This window comes from Misgurnus anguillicaudatus, chromosome 17, assembly GCF_027580225.2.
Source record: "Misgurnus anguillicaudatus chromosome 17, ASM2758022v2, whole genome shotgun sequence".
NCBI lineage: Eukaryota > Metazoa > Chordata > Actinopteri > Cypriniformes > Cobitidae > Misgurnus > Misgurnus anguillicaudatus.
In genome coordinates this window covers 17,929,944-17,949,914 of record NC_073353.2, presented here as the reverse complement: position 1 = coordinate 17,949,914, position 19,971 = coordinate 17,929,944, and the positions used below count along the sequence as shown (strand labels likewise).

General features: G+C 39.9%; 1 protein-coding gene across 1 annotated transcript in view; it reads left to right on the top strand.

Annotated features, from left to right (window-relative positions):
• The window catches only part of igsf3 (immunoglobulin superfamily, member 3), a 183,411-nt gene that overhangs the window by 117,099 nt on the left and 46,341 nt on the right, over positions 1-19,971 (top strand). Inside the window, exons 4-5 of the mRNA XM_055214429.2 lie at positions 5,872-6,258; positions 12,046-12,453. Of these exons, the coding sequence (XP_055070404.1) occupies positions 5,872-6,258; positions 12,046-12,453 (795 nt within the window). The remainder of the gene's footprint in view (positions 1-5,871; positions 6,259-12,045; positions 12,454-19,971) is intronic.

The window sequence follows — 19,971 nt, the reverse complement described above, 5'->3', positions numbered from 1 at the left end:
AATTATTATTATACCCTGGGATGGGTCAAAGATTGGTAGCAACATTGATTTTGATGCATTGTTATTTTTTGAACAGGGTCAGATTTTATACAAAACTCACACTTGTGATCCTAAGGCCAAAATGACACCAAAATGACACCTTCCCAAAACCTGCTCTAAAAATATCATACATCAATATTTTTTTCCACTTTAAACTATTAAATCTTTTAACACTACTTCTTCCTGAAACATACATTTCAAATATTAATTAAATTTGTGAAAATTTTAACCCTTTAAATGCCAATATGTTAACGTTAATCGAACCACAGTGTTCAGCTGATGTCGTAAAACCTTTTGTGGGACATCGTAGCCCAAATAGTGACCTGTCCTGATTTCTCACTCCAGAGACTAAGGACTGATTCATTTTTTATCTGTAAACACCGGTCAGAATGAGCAGCCCCACATAAGCCTGCAGTTTCTCTGTCTCAAGATCTCTCCAGTCTGTGACTGTCTCCCATGTAGGTTTGTCATGGCCCCAATATGCTGCAGGATTTCATGCATCAGCATCAATGAAAAGCTTGAAGTCAGGGCTGATTCGGGCAGTGGCATAGTGTGTGAGCCCTGGGATCAAATCTCTGGCTGCTGGAAAGTAGCGGAGCGTCTCCATGTTTGTGGGAGACCAGAAGATTTTTCAATTTTTGACGTCCATCCTGCCGCCACTTCATCCATCTCCTCTCTGCTCTCACCTTCTGACAAGTCTTCTGAAGATCTCTCTAATGAATTAGACTCCAGCTGGTCTACTTCTACCTCTGAGGCCTCCGTGTCGACCTCAGAATCCTCGGAGGAAGATGAGGAGCCATCCTCGCTCTTGAAGTGCATGATTATTTCAGGAGCCTTATGTGTGCTGTAATGCCTTGCCATTTTCACTACTTCTGCTATACTGTTCATACTTATAGCAGTGTACTTGCATAAACAACATGAGGGAGAAACAAAATGAAGATTGATTTTGTTTCGGTTCTGGCCTCTCATCGTTTTTATTACTGAATTAGTTTATAACGCAGAATGTGCCTTTCAAAGAGAGAAGAATTTGGATATGTTGAATATGCCCCCCTGCCCCACTCCTCACCGACCCCACCCCGACATCACCCCACCCCCTTACCACTCAGACACACTTTTTTTACACACACACCAATTTTCAACATTAAAGGTTTATCTTTTCAGCAGCTATGCGGTCCGCAGAGAACAGCAAAAATTGTGACATTTTGATGAATGCATGAAATGGTAAAAAGTAGCGCCACCTGGTGGACAAGCATAAAAATTTAAACTTCAAGGCCAGTAGTTTAAAATGATATATTGACATAAAGGTATGTATTAGTTTATGTTAAGATAAATGGGGGGTCAAAAATGGTAGTTATAATGGTTTTCAATGGGGCATTTTTTGTCCGAAGGAACACATTAGTCGGTTTTTGCGTAGCTTAGCCATTTTAAGCTAATTTAAAAAACTGAAACCAATATACTAAAATGTATCAAAAATGATTAACCTTTGGAAAGTTTGGGCAATATTCAATCATCACAGTCAAGATGTTTTAAAAATCAAAATCAAAATGGCACAAAATGTCCCTAGGAACTCTTAAGGGTTAAACATGGAAAAAGTCTGATTGTCATGAAATGTCCGCTTAAAATCACATACAAAAAGCAACCATAAACGTAGCTTAGACACTTCTTTTTTCATCGACGCGAGGAAAAATATCACAGGGGCTGTTACACTTGATACTAAGATGTGTTTTCGTCGATCAGATCACAAGTGGACGAGAGAGAGACATTACGTTTACACTTGGTGTTTAAATCCGTCTCTTTTTGTCCATTTTCGACCGCTTCTTTTCAGATTACTGAGGAGATGGTCTGTGGACGAGACCCTCTCCTGTCATTTAATCATGAGCTAGAGTAATGACGGGTTTAAATGGACGCGAACTAATATGTCAGAGTCCAATGCTTATGTTTAAGTAAACGTTACATGTCCGTGTATATGTAAGAGCTTTCTCTGATATTGGTGAAATAAGATTGCTCAACTTTCACACGCTTGTAAAATGAAACGAACGACGCGCAGATCAGACGCTTTTATCAATGAAAGGCTAAAAATAGCGCTGTACACCGTGTGTTTGTGTTAGAGGTCAGAAAATATGAAAAACATTTATCTCAGTACCTCAGATTACATAAATGGGCGCAGAGACGGCGTGTGGCTGTTCCAAGACATTAAACCACATGCATGTTTACACTAACAAGTGTTACGCATGCTATAGTTAGCCAAGGAACTATAAAACTTCAAGTTTACAACATAAACTGTATAGATGTAAACGAATATGCTGAATTACCTGTGGTGAAGATAGAAAGTAACTTGAGTCCAATGAGCCCCATCTTGGAAAACTAACTCCAATATTGACTTTGGTCTTGATGTTTTTCCTGTCGCGTTGTCGTTTAAAATCCCTGTTTCGCTTCCTTGGCGACTTGTTTTAATGTCCTCGAGAATAGTTCTTCAACAGGCTTTCAAAGCATTAGATCGCAGGTTTATCACGGCGTGCGGCCGAAGGATTCAGTCTAACGCAGGTCGCATATCCGGGCTGCATACGTCATCAAGCCTGGTTCATTTAAATTAACTGAGCATTACATTCGCAAGGTATAAGCATATTACATCAATTTACAATTAACTAAGAATAAATGTCAGCTTTATAATTGTTAATATTCTGAAATAAGACTGTCTTGATGACGTATACCGCCTACACATGCAACCTCCGTAGGCTTCAGCTCGCGGCCAGCTTGAGTGTACTCTGAAAGCGCGAAAAGGCGGAGCTTGAATTTCAGGAATGTCCCTCGTCGGCGAATGTATTTCAAAGATGGAGGCACAACATGGATTCAGCCAGAGAGCGACTCGATCGTATGTATTTTAAATAGCAGATTCTACACTTACGAGAATACTTTGATTAGTGAGGTGGAAGTAATTACACATGAATGAGCACATACTTTTGGAAGAAAACATGGGTTTTTGCTAAGAATTAACTAAAAAAAGTACACACTGGAGCTTTAGTTAAGGTAATAACATATTTTAAAATTTTTAAGCGCTTTTATATTTGAAAGAAATGCGCAGTTATAACAGGAAATGATGTCTAACTAATCTCATCCGAATAGTACTTAACTTATTTAACTCTGGGACCCTGTACCGGGTCCAAAATTATTTATTATTACTTAATATAAAATATTCCTTTCATTTATAATGGTCTGTCACGGACCCATTACTACATATGAGATACTGTTTGAAAGCTTAGAATCTCTACTTTCTGCAGATATTCATCACTTTAACATATCTTTTACTTTAAGAAAGTTATTTACACTTAATTTACACTATCACCCCCCAAATGTTTATATATCATTTAATATTCACATATTTCATATTTTTCAAATATGACAAACATGGGCAAGACTTATAGACGGTTTCATCGGACACACGTGCGCTGACGCGATACACGTCTGGATCCGAACTTTACTTACGGATTTGTTTTTTAATAGTCTTACTAGTTGCTAAACTGATCTCTTGAACAAATGCCTCGTCGAAAATACAAATGTTTTGGTTTTTTAGGTAATCTATTTGGGTTTTTTTTTTTTTGCTTGTTATATAAATAAACTAAGTTTAAAGAACTTTGTTGTTATTTATTCTTAGCGGAATTTACCGGAAGTTACGTGCGGACCGCAACAGCCGCTTGTTTATGTTGTTACTGCTGAAACCGTCTATATCAAATGAAAGCTCTCACTCTCAGGAATAAGGCTACATTGTTTTTGTTCTATTATCAATGCATATCCAACAATCGTCAAATGAATAATAAGGTAAATAATGAAAATAATGAATAAGTGAAACTTGAGCGTGAACTGCCTCAGATAGCACAGATAGCCACAAATGCTACACCATCTTTTATATTAGGTTCTACTCTAAAAAATGAGTCCATTCACAGCATTTTCTTTGGTTGTGTGCATGAATAATCCCTTGCTATTTATATGTGCAAAACAAAACAAAGTACTTTTATATGAAAAAAAAATATTTTCACACCCTTCAGTGAAATAAGAATAACTTTTGAATGTGACATGCTAAAGAGATAATTCTTTTTGGGTGTTTACTGTCTGCTGCTGGTAACAACCAGAACTGTCTGCAGTCTGCTAGAGTACACAGAACCAGAGTTATACACTATCAAAGACAGTGTTTACAACACAAAAAAGACAAACAATTTGGTGTTTCATCATAGGAAAAACAACATAAATAACAATATTTGTCACAACCAGCAGCTTTTTATGTAAGGTCGAAGGGTTTTTTGTAAAATGATATAAAGAAACTGCATTTATTATACTGCAAAATATTTTTAGGTGGAAATTACAAAAAGGGTATTATTCCTCCCTTCAGTTGGAGTAGAATAACTTTTTTTCCTCTGTAAGCTGGCAATTGCTGGAATCAAACAAAACTATCTGCAGGTTTTGTTACCTCTCAGGGCCAGAGATATACACTTTTAAATACAGACTTTAGAAAAAAAACATCAAAAAGCGCCTATTTATTTTTGTGTTAATTAGAGGACTGACAACACAGACAACCATGTTTAACACTTTCAACAGTGTTTTATGTAATTTCAAAGGGTTTCCTGTAAAATGATGCCAAACTATGTACACCTCTGCATGTGGGTATGGGAAGCTTTTGAAATTGGGTAGGCCTAATAAAGGATGAAAATCCCCAAAATAGCATCTAAAATAGCAGAGTGTAAGATGTTCTGTATATTCTTTTAGAAATCAAAAATTAATTTTTATTTTGAATGACAATGTTCAAAATATGATGGGGACACTTGATATCAGTAATGTATTTATTTTGAAAATTTTCTGTGCACGTATTGAAATCGACTGTGTTTTGCCCCAGTGATGATAATTAGACTTTAATTAGTGGTCCATCGTGAACCATCTTTAGTCTTTACATATGAAACATTTTAATTGCCTGTTGATAGTTGCCATGAAAAACACATCTAGGCATGGATAAAGACCTATTAGACTGCAGTCATTAAAAAGTCCTGTTTTTGCTGACCCCTCTGTTCAGACATGGTTTGGCTTTAGTCTTATGAATTTTTAATTCATTTAAGATTCCGCTTTGTAAAACATCAAACGTCGCCCCTCCCATATCCTCTGTGATGATCTCCGATTTTTCCTTACTTGTTCCCACATGCAGCTCTTTATCTTCAGTGCTAATTAATCTGTCTCAAGCATGCGTATTTGAGCCTAATGCGCAAAGCGGCTCCAGTCAGGCGGGCAATAATGTCCTAATAGAGCATCATGCTGCTTCTCTACAGAAGGAGAGGAAAAACAGCCACTGGCCTTTTTCCTGTGATCTGTGAATGCCATTTTTAGCACGGGCCTGTTCAGCGTGCCGTTATTTTGGAGCGCGGCGCGCAGCTTGAGACGCAAATAATGACTGCATGTAAAAACACACATCATCACCCCCCGTACATTTCCTGAGTTTCTCGCTCCGTGAGAACGATACGTTGTTACGCAGCAAGAGGGTTTTGTAGAAGTGTGTTGTAATAATTAGAGCCCAGGGCAATCACCTCTGAAGAAGTTAAATGAAGTGAAGAAATGCCGAGCACAAACTGCGTGTATCATTTTGAAATGAGTCTTCTGATGATTCTTGAGTACTGGGACAAAACTGGTACGCAGCTACAGTAAATGCAAAACCTTTCCTGCATTCTTATGACTAAATCCTTACATTTTAAAATAAGTTTGTGTAGTTGTAGTTTAAATGTGGACAGAAGTTCACTGACTATATGGTGCACTGTTTAAAAATTTAATATATTTCTCTCTCTTTTCCTCTCACAGATCGGGACTTCAGTATCCAGGTAACTACCGAGCGCCGGTCCTACACGGCTGGTGAGCCGCTGGAGCTCCGCTGCACCATTGACGCTCAGAATGTTCCAGAGCGCTTCTTTTCGGTGTCGTGGGTCTTCAGCAGCTCATCCATAGCCCTGATAGGACCCAGTGCAGTGCCCTTACTGGGACCCAACTACAAGGAGCGGGAGGCGGACGGGCTTCTGACCGTACGAAAAGAAAGCCCCTCCGTCCACCTTCTCAAACTGCAGCGCCTACTGCCTGAGGATTCTGGGAAATACATCTGCAGAGTGACAGAGCGGGAAAAGACTCTTACTGGGGAATTCATCGACCGTAGCAAACGGTCCCGTAATGTTCAGATCACCGTCACCCCTCTGAGTGAGTATCACAGTTCCTGATTGGCCCGGCAGGCTGCAATATCACGGTTTCTGACTGGGCCCTAGAGCTGATACCAAAGACGTGAAACTCACCAAGTGGTCAGGGGTGTTCACTGATATGCTCACACAAAAATCGCTGCAAAAGATGCTTTCCAACAGGTGTTTTAGCATTCGTTGTAAACTTGTGGACGTATTTTTCCAAACGCCTCACACCCGTACATTCTTGAATAATAGACACTCCAGCCCAGTTGGTGGTGATAATCCACCTTTGCCAATTGCAAGAATACAAACAACATTCCCGGCGCGGATTAATACCGTACCTCACAGCACATCTCATACAAGGAGTTGGACAAAAACTATGTTAAAACCTTTTGGAAAGCATCTTTTGCAGCGATTTTTGTGTGAGCATATCAGTGAACACTCCTGACCACTCTGTGAGTTTCACGTCTTTGTAAAATCTTAAAATAGGGCTTTTATTGTAAAATACCGAACTTGTCCTTTAATGGTTTCAGTTATTAAATGTTCAGAAGGAGCATAGTCCAACCAATCAGCGCAAAGAGGTGCCTATAAATAGCGTTCCCTCACCTCTGTCCCATGACAGTTTTTGGCAGGATCCCTCCTTCAGCCCATCACCAAATATGCTTTATCTCCTTCCCTATCGATTACATGTTAATGCGAACTCGTAAAACAATCATAAAGTTAAAAAATTGATTTAGTAATTGTGGAGGTAGACAACTGCTGGCTGTGAATGGGGAGTACCTTATACAGTACTATCTCCTGTATAAAATATTATGGTGCACAGCATTTTCTCTGAATGTAGAGGCCTGAAAATCCCTTGAAATTGCATTGCATTTCAAGTGAGAGCTACTCGTAAAGCCAGCACTAACAGGCATAAAATGAAAGTGCGTCGAGTGGGAGAACGCCGCCCTTTGCAACTCCGTCTAAGAAGATCCCAAAGGTGGATGTGCTGTGCTTATGCAAGACGCCACAACAGGGCTGAAGGGTTTGATGAGAGTTAGATGAGAAATAGGAGGTTAATCAAAGGGTTAGTGAGCATCCATCTGTTCCACTTAGACCTCTTTCCCTAAATCTAGACTCTATAACATCCCCACTCTATCTCTTTCCCAATGAGACCTCTCCAATTCAGCCATCCTTCCCTTCAGAGTGTCCAGAAAGCACTGGAGCTGAACTGACAACCTGGACAGTCCTATCAGATTCTGTACTTTGAGGGAAATCCTTCTTTCGGGGTTTCTCTCGGGATCTTCTTTTAAGAGGCTCTGTAAGATTCTCTAGCCATTAGCAATATTAATATTAATCTTAAAGAGAGTCGTAAACTTAATAACCTCAGTTCCATCATTCATTGTGGTGTAGTGCTAATGTCCCTCTTGCTTTCATAGAAAGAAGGAAAAGACGCTTTGAATGAAGCACTTTATTAAAGCATACTTTGCTTTTTTGATTTGATCCCACAGGAGGCTGTCTGCCGTATTTGCAGGGTTATTAGGGCAGTAGATTGATAACTGCAGCATGGTTCTGAGACAGCCTCCTCTGCACTCACATACTTGCACTCTCTCTCTCTCTCTTTCTCTCTTCTTTTGCTGTAAACCCCGCAAAAACAACTGAGTAAGTCTTTTAGACAGTATATGGCAGGAGTGTCTACATATAGGGATCCATAAACCTGACAAATTACACCTGATGCAAGACTTGGCTTTCCCTTGCCTGCACAAATTCTGTGTGACAGTGATACTGTTACAAACAAAATCAATACAACTGAGAGAAAATATTGAGAGAAAAAGAAAACATGGACAGGTGAGACTACATCCATACCTCATTGATATTGTATAAGTTTATCTCGGCTCCTCTGAGAAATGAATCCTTGGTTTCATTTCTAGTTTTGCTTTTGTTATAAAGTCAAAGCCTGTTTGGTTCGTTGGACCTTTAGTCATGGTTAAGTTATGCCATATTGAGCTACCACTGCATTTTAAATATAGCCGTGCATTACCCATGGGAAGGGCAAAAACTTGGTCTTTTTAAAGTCCTATTTTTGTTTTATCACATGCTGTTTTGGTAGGAATAGGGTTTTTCTGATCAGAACTCTGGAGATGTCTGTGAAGGCTTTGATCTACGTTCATACTTTCAAGATCTCTTAAGGCTTGAGACCTCTTGATCAGGAAGCTGTCTCCAAAGACATGCTGGCCTGAAGCTTACGAGTACTTCGCTATGGAAAGCAACAGTGGGTTACAGAAGCTAGAATCCCATTTATTTTCTCTATGTTCTCTAAGTTATTTAGCGACAACATTATATACATTTTTGGAAAGACCCATCTTAAATTTACATAACATGCGCTGTTTCTGCTAATCTCATGTTAGGACACACTGTACTTTTTATCGATCCGAGTCCGGGCGCGCTTTCGTCATTAAAATGCGATTGTTTTGAAAAAAGCAGGAAGTAAAGCTCTCTCTTAACACTGGAACCCACCGTAATGATAAGTCTGTGTTTTTTATTCGGAGTCGTTTGGTGCGCGATTACAGGCAGCTTTCTCAAATGTCATCATATTGCTTAGTTGATATGTCACGTGCGCAGCTCGGACATTCACGTAACCCCGCTGCGCGCATCAAAAGGTTTTTACGGCGGCAGATGAAGGTGAGTGGTCGCGCAGCTGACGTCTTCACCTTTTGAATCGCGCTCAGGCGCGAATGCGCTCACACCACAGCCTTCCGCGCCTGAGCCCAAGTGAACCGCGCTCCGGCCCACCTCTGCAACCCGGCCGTGGCGCGATTAACCAATCCGCGCCCGGGCGCGGAACAGAGCGATCACACTTGTCAAACAAACCAGGCTTTGGGGGTCAAACGTGCCCGAGCGCGGTTTGGTTTGGATAGTGTGAGTGCACCCTTACATTATCCAAACCATGCCCCAGCTATGAAAAAATCTGAGCTCTTGGAGGCGTACCATGGGCAGAGCGAGTCACAAACACGCAACAACATGAAACATAATGCCACTATCTCTGGATATTTTTGATTCACTACATGTTTGTGTCGTTTACACTTACACTCCGATTGCCAACAAAACGCAGACATTTGATGCAGTTTTAGTTACCGTTTGCGACTCATAACCCGATTTCTTTATCAAAAGACCTCCCAATTTCAACAAAATCCAGCATTAAACAAACACATTTGCTCCGCTTCTACCCCAGATAAAAAAACAACATCTATTGTTCCCATAATGCTGGGTTCTTTGGGAAGCTGAACAAGCTTAAATTTCCCTCACATACAAACAACACATTTCTTTGGTGACGTTGATTTTGTGTCAGCTCTTGGTTGGACTGTGACATAAACTGTAAAAAAAGATGGACAACACAACGTCGCCCTCCCTCCATTGTAATGAATTGAAGCCAAAAATGTCCGACCATGGTCGCTAGGGATGCCCCGATCAATGCCGATCTCCACTAAAAATACGTGGCCGATCACTATTCTGAATCGGACAGCCGATCTTATTCACAGCTATTTCGTTTACTACGGCTTTTGATCAGTAAGTCCTTATCGATCTAAAATCACTGTTAGTTTGAGTTGTTTATAACATGCATTTAAACAAGCAACACTCGTCAAGCGTAATTGTTAAACATATTCTTTATTATCATGAAAATACCTGAAAAGGTTTGAAGAGCAGCAATATAAATATATCCTTAAGACATTTCCTGGAGCTGTGTGTCATCATAGCTGCGTGTGTATTGTTCTTCGTCTACAGCGCATTTTGACTTTCTGCACGAGAGCGCCCCCTGGCTTTTGGATGTAGCGGCATTTCGTCGTAATTCATTGAGAAGCATAGCAAGCATTATCGGCCGATCGATCAAAGCATCCCTAATGGTCGCCGCCATGTTTCATAAAAATGTCAGTTTGGAGGAAAGACATGCGCAGAAGGAATTGTCCGTGGAGCCAGAGGCGGAGCCGCGGTATGAAACTTCCACCCAAACGCTCGCAACCAATTCCACCACGTCATCATAACGCCCCGTTTCTATAGCATCAAATTACTAGCTAAAATGAAACTTTTCACAAAAATGAACACTTGAACATATATGAACATATCAGCGTGATAACAACTACTTGAAACGACCAAAACCATCTTTCGGAAACTTTTATTGGAAGTGTAAATTTTTTATTATTATTTAGAGCAGAGTCCCATTCGTTTGAATGGAGAGAGCAGGGTTTATGACTTTGTACTTCAGCCAGCCACCAGGGGGCGATCAACGGTATCGCCTGGTATGTGAGTGCATTATTCCGAGAGGCATCCAGCTGCAGCCCCGCAGACTCACTTCTTGCTAGACCCCAGTGGCTGGACACCAGTGGATGGACAGCTGACGTCATTTCCGTATCGTCATTCACTTTTCAAATCTGACGCGCCATGCACATGTCAGCGGTAAGAAAAAATAATAAACTGTCGAGGATTTATCGGTCATGTCAGAATTCAAATGCACAAACTAGCTAGACAGTTTAAGGGGGCAGGAATGAGGTGTGGTGTGCACAGTGTGCAATAGTTTATTTGGAACTGTTCATGTTTTATTTTCTCTTGAAATCGGGACTTCCCCCACAACCTTACGTGCCTGACTGTTGCATCTTCATTCTGATGGGCAGATTTTTCTAATTTTACTAAGATGTGTGTAATTTCCAATAAATATTGCAAAACCATGAAGTGAATTTGATCTGGATTGTTTGGTAAATTGTCTGATCATGTGAATCTACGTATATTTTAAAAACAGAAGTGGTTACATTTACAAAAAAAAAAAACTGTGGTCAATTAACATGTACAAGTCTGTTTTAATGACAAAACGTTATAGTCCATTGATCTAGACTGAATTTAAGTCACAAAAAAAATAGTGAAATTATCTGAAAAATATATATTTTCAAGGTGTGAATGCAGTTTGCATGAATTATTGATGTTATAATATTAAACATATTATTGAGAATTGTTTTATGTAAAGAGATATGATAAAGATCATATTTCAATTTGCACACCGATTTTATATTATATATTTTAAGTCATTAAAGTAAAATTACAATACGGAAAAGACGTATGCAATTAAGCCTGCAAAGAATGTCTATCCACTGGTGAAAACCGAAAATAAATATGCTGTCTATCCAGAGGTGAAAATATAAAATAAATATGCTGTCTATATCCAGAGGTGAAAATATGAAATAAAATTGCTGTTCATCCAGCGGCGAAAAAGGAACTTAGCGGCGAAACGGAAATGACGTAGGCTGCCTATCCACTGGTGTCCAGCCACTGGTGGTGTCTAGTCGGAGGTGAGTCTGCGGGTCTGCAGCTGGATGCTATTGATTATTCCGAGTGAAGTGCCCATATAAGGACTTCCACCGTACTTCCTGCACTACTTGAGCAAAAGATTCAGAAGTCTTAATTTTTTCCAAAACTTCAGTACAAACCCAGACGACGTGCATTTGACACAGAAATACTCCATCATACATCGATGACTCTTGTTTAATTATTTAACTGTGTTAAGTCAGAATGCATGAAATAGCATTAGATCCCCCCTTCCTTAAGCTCCATCTTTACCCTCAGAGATGTCGCTGTGAAATGTAACCATTTTTGAGCTATATTCCTTTCCCTATTAACTTCTTGGAAAAATGCTGCTTGGGGACATTTACAAGATGACTGCAAAGTAAACTGATCCTTTAATTTTGACCTAACAAGGACTTTTTCTTGTACAATAATACAATAAAATGTTTTATAGCACTTGTATCGAATAACCTTTCATGTAAATTTGCTCTCTCTTTCATAGGAAGTAACATCACTGTATGGTTATCCAGTAACTCTTCAGAGATTATGGAAGGAGAGACCATCCAGCTGAGCTGCATTGTTAACAACACTCTGGGTCCTGTGTCTGTCAGTTGGCTGCGGATGAATAAGGATGGGTTGGGTTCTGCGGTGGACGTGGCTTCTATGGACCGTGATGGCACAGTCACATACGGGCCCACCTTTAGGGTGCGCAGCAGCTATGGGGACGTCCGGGTGGAGCGCACTCGGCCTGACACGTTCACCCTTTCCTTGTTCAATACCCTTCCCACAGATGATGGCCAGTACCGTTGCAGCGCCACTGAATGGTCTCAGACGGGTACCGCACCTGACTGGATCTGGCAGCAGATAGGGGATGAATCCGCCGCCAAGACCATCACTGTAAAATCAATTGGTAAGACCACCAATGTTTCCTCTACTATTAATCCTTCTGTTTAGGATATATGTTTAAGAGAAATCTGGTGTGGAAATATGTCATTATTAATTTGCATGAGTAAAACTGGACCATTTTTCTAGAGAAAAAGAAATATGACAAATGTGGGTCCTTACCATTATTCCCGATACATTACATATTATTAATATTTATTAAATATATATATATATATATATATATATATATATATATATATTTATTTATTTATTTATATATATATATATATATATATATTTTTTTTTTTTTTATTTATTTATATATATATATATATATATATATATATATATATATATACAGTCTTGTTCAAAATAATAGCAGTACAATGTGACTAACCAGAATAATCAAGGTTTTTAGTATATTTTTTATTGCTACGTGGCAAACAAGTTACCAGTAGGTTCAGTAGATTCTCAGAAAACAAACAAGACCCAGCATTCATGATATGCACGCTCTTAAGGCTGTGCAATTGGGCAATTAGTTGAAAGGGGTGTGTTCAAAAAAATAGCAGTGTCTACCTTTGACTGTACAAACTCAAAACTATTTTGTACAAACTTTTTTTTCTGGGATTTAGCAATCCTGTGAATCACTAAACTAATATTTAGTTGTATGACCACAGTATTTTAAAACTGCTTGACATCTGTGTGGCATGGAGTCAACCAACTCGTGGCACCTCTCAGCTGTTATTCCACTCCATGATTCTTTAACAACATTCCACAATTCATTCACATTTCTTGGTTTCACAGCATTTTTGATATCACCCCACAAGTTCTCAATTGGATTAAGGTCTGGAGATTGGGCTGGCCACTCCATAACATTAATTTTGTTGGTTTGGAACCAAGACTTTGCCCGTTTACTAGTGTGTTTTGGGTCATTGTCTTGTTGAAACAACCATTTCAAGGGCATGTCCTCTTCAGCATAGGGCAACATGACCTCTTCAAGTATTTTAACATATGCAAACTGATCCATGATCCCTGGTATGCGATAAATAGGCCCAACACCATAGTATGAGAAACATGCTCATATCATGATGCTTGCACCTCCATGCTTCACTGTCTTCACTGTGAACTGTGGCTTGAATTCAGAGTTTGGGGGTCGTCTCACAAACTGCCTGTGGCCCTTGGACCCAAAAAGAACAATTTTACTCTCATCAGTCCACAAAATGTTCCTCCATTTCTCTTTAGGCCAGTTGATGTGTTCTTTGGCAAATTGTAAACTCTTCTGCACATGCCTTTTTTTAACAGAGGGACTTTGCGGGGGATTCTTGAAAATAGATTCGCTTCACACAGACATCTTTTAACTGTCACAGTACTTACAGGTAACTCCAGACTGTCTTTGATCATCCTGGAGGTGATCATTGGCTGAGCCTTTGCCATTCTGGTTATTCTTCTATCCATTTTGATGGTTGTCTTCCGTTTTCTTCCACGTCCCTCTGGTTTTGCTCTCCATTTTAAGGCATTGGAGATCATTTTAGCTGAACAGCCTATCATTTTTTGCACCTCTTTATAGGTTTTCCCCTCTCCAATCAACTTTTTAATCAAAGTACGCTGTTCTTCTGAACAATGTCTTGAACGACCCATTTCCTCAGTTTCAAATGCATGTTCAACAAGTGTTGGCTTCATCCTTAAATAGGGGCCACCTGATTCACACCTGTTTCTTCACAAAATTGATGACCTCAGTGATTGAATGCCACACTGCTATTTTTTTGAACACACCCCCCTCAACCAATTGCCCAACTGCACAGCCCCAAGAGCGTGCACATCATGAATGCTGGGTCCCGCCTGCCCTCCGAGAATCCACTGAACCCACCGGCAACTTGTTTGCCACGTAGCAACAAAAAACATACCAAAAACCCTGACCATTCTGGTTAGTCACATTGCACTGCCATTATTCTGAACAAGACTGTATATATATATATATATAAAATATAATATATAATATCATTGATAATATTTTTTATAATAAAATACATTATAAAAGTATAATAAATATTAAAATTATTATTATAATAAAATAATAATGCTAACGTTTTTTATTGATTTATACTTTAAATACATTGGGGGTTTCTTTGGTGGCAGTAGTTTGCTTTGGACAGAAATACAAAAAACTTGTAATTACAGGCAGTGATCGGAAATCAAGCGTAGTGTATTTTTACTGTCAACAACACATCATATTTATGAGATTGTAAATGTGTTCACTTAGCTCACACAGACACATAAACACACTTGAGCTCACACAGTGACGGGAACATGGATTCACTGAAGCACAGAGCGGAGTGAGATGGGAAGTGCCATGTTTAAAAGCTGGCTATCGTCCACACGCAGTCAATTGCCGACTCGTGCTTGTGCTTACAAAGCATCATATATATGTGTATCCCAGTGGACCTCTGCTGCTGTCAGCTCTCCATCACGATCAATAGCCGTAACTTCCCAGTCTGTTTTGTAACTGCGTGTGTAATGAGCGCACTATAGAGAGGACGATTTTGAGCGGTTTGCACGTTGGCAGAAATAGGGATTGTGAAATGCTCTAAATGATATGACAGTGAGTGTTTATTAAACGTACTTCAACAGTTCTGAATAACATACAATATGTCGGATGTACTTTCTTCCTGCTGTCAGTCATGTAAGCTTTTAAATACTTTAAAATGTCTACTTGTCCCAAACCATTCGTAGATTGACTTTCAAAAGAGTCTACACACTTTGACTTTTTTTAAACAACCTCAACCAATGGCGTGAATTTATGAGAGGGAGTATCTGTTGGACAAAACGGTGAACTTCAGCTTTGCAAAATAGAAATCTAGTTTTTCAGTCTGGTGTGCACCAAAAGTGGACCAAACAAGCAAACTCTAGAGCCGTTTGTTTGTGAGAACATGATCCAAGATCGAACCGACTTAACTGCAAAAGTACTCCACATTTTTAACTAAACCAGCTGCCGTAGTCAGCTGCACAGTGCATTATCGGATGAGGAAGTGTTTGTTGACAGATTCTATTAGCAATATTACCACAATGACAGGTCGCAGACATACCTGGAGTTGCGAGGAGGTGCGGGCGGAGCTGTTTGTAGTGCATTACAACGTTGTTTTCAACATGCATCCGCGCTTCATTCTGAAAATTAACGGTTTGTCTAGAGTGCTGTATACAAACTATGCATAACTTTGGAATTTTGCACACGTTGATTCTGACCAATCGAGAAGCAGTTAAGGAAATGCGTTGAAATACATGTGGCTAATGAGTAATGTGGATCTTATCACATGACTTGGTTTCAACTGGTGTGGATCAGCGCAATCAGTAGTGTGGTGTGAAAAGGTATAATTTTTTGCTTTTGTTCCGGACCAAATGAACCGAACTACAGATGTGAAAACACCCTAAGGGGCCAGTCACACCAAAAGCGTTTATGGCAGTTGCAGGCGCCTTTTTTAAATGATATTCTATGGGCAGGGCGCGTTTGCGCGCTGTTTATGATCGCCTTGCGGTTTTTTGCCGCCTGCCACGCACGCGTTTTTGAAGGAGCGCTGAGAGTGGAGAAGCGCCCGACGTCATTCGCGTCTTTCCATTGTCCAATCGAATGAGGGGAGAGGCGGGCCTTACGTTGTGGTGAGGGAAGTTTACAGTTGCTTTAAAGAACCGGACTCCACTCGCTCACTCTCTCTTGCGTGTTTGTGCACCTCTCACCCTCAAACAAGGTCAGAGCAAGCGTCATCTTTTTAAAGTTTCTGCTAATATGACAGTTAACAGCAAAAGAGCGCTCACGCTTCACTATTTAATTGACAAGACAGCTGACTCGGTGGTTGCTTAGCAAAATGAAAAGCCGCGTCGCACTGCTCTTTTTTTTAAAAAGGCAGTGCGTCGCGCCTTGCGTTTGCAAGCGTTTAAAGCGCTTTTGGTGTGACTGGCCCCTAAAGGTGCAATGTGGGACTTTTAGAAGGATCTACTTTAGAATGAGTCGTTTTTATCTTAATACATCGCAAATCTCATTACATAGAAGGATATGTTTGTTCTGTAGCAGCTACCATAACTTTCCTTTGCGTTTTGAAAATGAGGTTGGTTGTAATTCGCAATCTCACTACTAGATGCCGCTATAACCCCACATTGCACCTTTAAATACAAACTTGACACAGGTGTATTGAAGTAATTCATTAAATCACTGTTAAGATGTAAATGTGTGTACATAGCCCTTTTCACATAGATATTAAGAAAAATACATGGAAAATGCGTCCGGGATCTGTCCAGGATAGTTATATTTTTGGTTCACACACATTCCATAAAGATCCTGTAAAGACATGTGACTTGTTTAAAGCATCCATGAAACTTTGATTTTGTTTACGGTGCGCAATATAACATGTTTATGTTTTGTGTGTAAAAAAATTCAGTATTTTTCACACAATTTACTTATCTCTATACCGCTGTTTTCACTGTCCTAAAAACGGGCTGATGTCTTCCTTGTTCTATGAAGTCCCTCCTTCAGAAATGCGTAACTAGTTCTGATTTTGTAGCTTGTTTAGTGTGTTGTAAGCAGCTTAGCTTAGCCAGAGCCGTTTGAGCTTAGCTGGCGACTGACGTATTCCTGTGGGCGGAGGTTAGTAAAAAACTCTTCTATTGATGTCATATATCTGGGAAGTAGAGGGTTGTAGTCCAAACTGGCCGTTTTCTGTAGTCCTTAAAAAGTGAATTCTGTTAATGGAACTTTGAGCTTTATAATTTTGCAGGTATTATTTACGCTCTAACAGCAACCTATCAACTAAAGTTTGAAAAATGGGATCACGAAAAACGGCTGCTTTAAAGTCCTGCACTTTTTTCCACAGCATCTGAATTTTGCTTATTTTCTGTGATTTCCCTCTTGATAAACCATGCACATATATTTTTCTCTATGATAAGATCATAAGGGAGCGCATGATGCACTGTTCTGGTATGATGGTGAATGATCTCAGCTTCAGAATGAGAGCTGATCTCTGCTTCAGTCCAGTTTGCACACATTTCTCATCGTGAATATTAATGTGGATTTAAAACCCTCGTTTTAAAGAGCTGAACGATCTTTCTTGTTGTGATGACGTGCAAGCATTTTGTTTATTATAAGCTCATATGAGTGTAAATGTTAATTTGCATGTAAATCCCCTGTTTTAAAGAGCTGAACCATAACTTCTTGTTGCGATGACACGCACGTCCTCACTACGGCATGCCTCTTACGACAATGTTTCTGTCTTTGTTCACACACAACGTTTTCCATAAATGTTACGGAACATGCACAGGATGTGTTTGTGTTCACACAGAAGGCGCTCTGCTAATTTTACCAGAATTTTCTGGGATCAAAGTGCTGTATAATATGGGGTTCATGCGGGCTTAGGATCTCTAGATTCCCCCTTGGTTTGTCATGATAAGATTTTACAGGTGTGATGGTTGTACTGAATAAAAATAACAGTGTTGTGTGTTCTAGCATTGATTACGGGTGACTCTCGTAGGACTCAGTTTCTTGTGTTAGACAGAAGATAGAGAGAGTCCTAAAATGCTCATTAGTGTCAGGCAGTGGTGTTGGTGCTGAATGGCTGGAGGCCACCCTGTAGCAGTGAAATCATTTGGCCAGGTAACATATGACACCCAGAGGTGAGCCTAGAAAAATGGACAGGAATTCTGACACAATTTACACAATTTATTATTATTTTTGCTCGGTAGGAACTTGTACATTAATTGGATGGCAGGTGTGAGCTAATATATGAAATATAATTTTGGTGTTGCTCTAGTTTAAGTGCTAGATCATGGTGCTAGAAATACATGTACACATTGGTTCTTCATCTTAAAGGAACAGTATGTAAGAAATGTATATCAATTAATCATAAAATGGCCCTGAAAAAGAAATCATTTTCATTTCAAATACTTATATCACTGACAACAGTGGTCCGGCCAGGATATTGTCATTTAAAAAGTGGAGTTGCAGCCCTCAACTGATGTTTATGTTGTCATGTTGTGTATTGGCCCCCAGTTTTGTGATTGCAGTACCAGTTTTGACCACAATCCTACATACTGTTCCTTTAACCCTCTTAAATATTTGCGATTTTATCTCTGCTTATGTTTGCGGAACCCAGGATATTTAAAGCAGTGGATCTCAAATTTTTGGTGCCAGGGGGCCCAGTTTTATAAAATTTTATAAAATACATAGTTATCATAAATTCAGTATAATTAAACGTCTAATAAGGCTACTAAGCAAAGACCGACATTATCATAATTCCTCCCACTTCGGACCCACAGCCTGTAAGTTAACTCCTGTTAACAATACAATCGAATCTTTCAAACATGGTAAGGAGCGTCACATTTCTGGCTGACGTCAGAGGTATTCAGACGAATCACAACGTACAGATTAGCTGGCCAATCAGGAAGAGAGTGAAATCTGGAGCTACAAAAATTTACAGTATGTGGAAAATAATGTTTTTTAACCATAAACCACACAAACACATATTATTATAACAAATACACAAAGGGCCCTATCTGGCACCCAGCGCAATTGACTTTGTCCGTGACGCGGTATCATTCGTATTTTGCACCGGCGCACAGCGGGTTTTTCCCTCCACAGACGCACGTCGGCAAACTAGGGAATGAACTTGCGCTCCCTGGGCGGTTCAGCGCAAAAAAGGAGGTGTGTTCCGGCGCAAACCATCCCTGATGCTATTTTGCAGTTTCAAAAAACAATTGCGCCACTGACCAGAAAAAACTAATCTAAAGTCAGTGGCGCGTTGTTCATTATGCTATTTTAAGGGAGCATGCTTGACCATAATGTATAGCATGCACAACGCGCACAAACTTTGCTTATAATCTACTATAAATCATTGTGGTGAGCATTGTGGTGATAGTTTTTATTTATTTTGTGTGGCTGCGTTTAAAATTATCATGCAAATAACGATTAAAATATTTTCATTAGTTTGTTGTGTGGCTGTATTACGTTTATTTTATGTAAATAATAATTAAAATGTTTTCATAAGAAACATTAATGTATATGAACTTGACTTGTAAGTGTACTTTGGGGTTGGACTGCTTGCGTTTCTTGGCTTTCAGCGGTGAGGGTGGACGCAGCGATGTCCTCTGCTGGCGTCAGGTCATGTGTAGAGGCAGATCCACCTCCCATTACACGGCGTGCCCGATTTATGCTGGCAAACTTGGGATTCCCCTGTCTCCTGACATCATTGTAGCGCTTGCGGCGCCACGTCCTGGGGATGCCAGCTGATGAGACAATTGTGGCTATTTCCTTCCACGCTTGTTTAACCGACGCTGATTTGGGTGGGTTTCTGCCATCCCCATACAAAACAACTTCTCTGTCTTTGACTGCTCTTACAAGAACGTCGGTCTCCTCGGCTGTGAACCGCTCCTGGCGTGCGCCTGGTAAATCCATCATAATAATAACAACCCGCCATGGAACTTGCGCACTTGCGTTTAAAGGGAATGTTGGATGACGTTCTGATTGGTTTATTTGACGTTACGCCCAAACCACACCTATGAATAA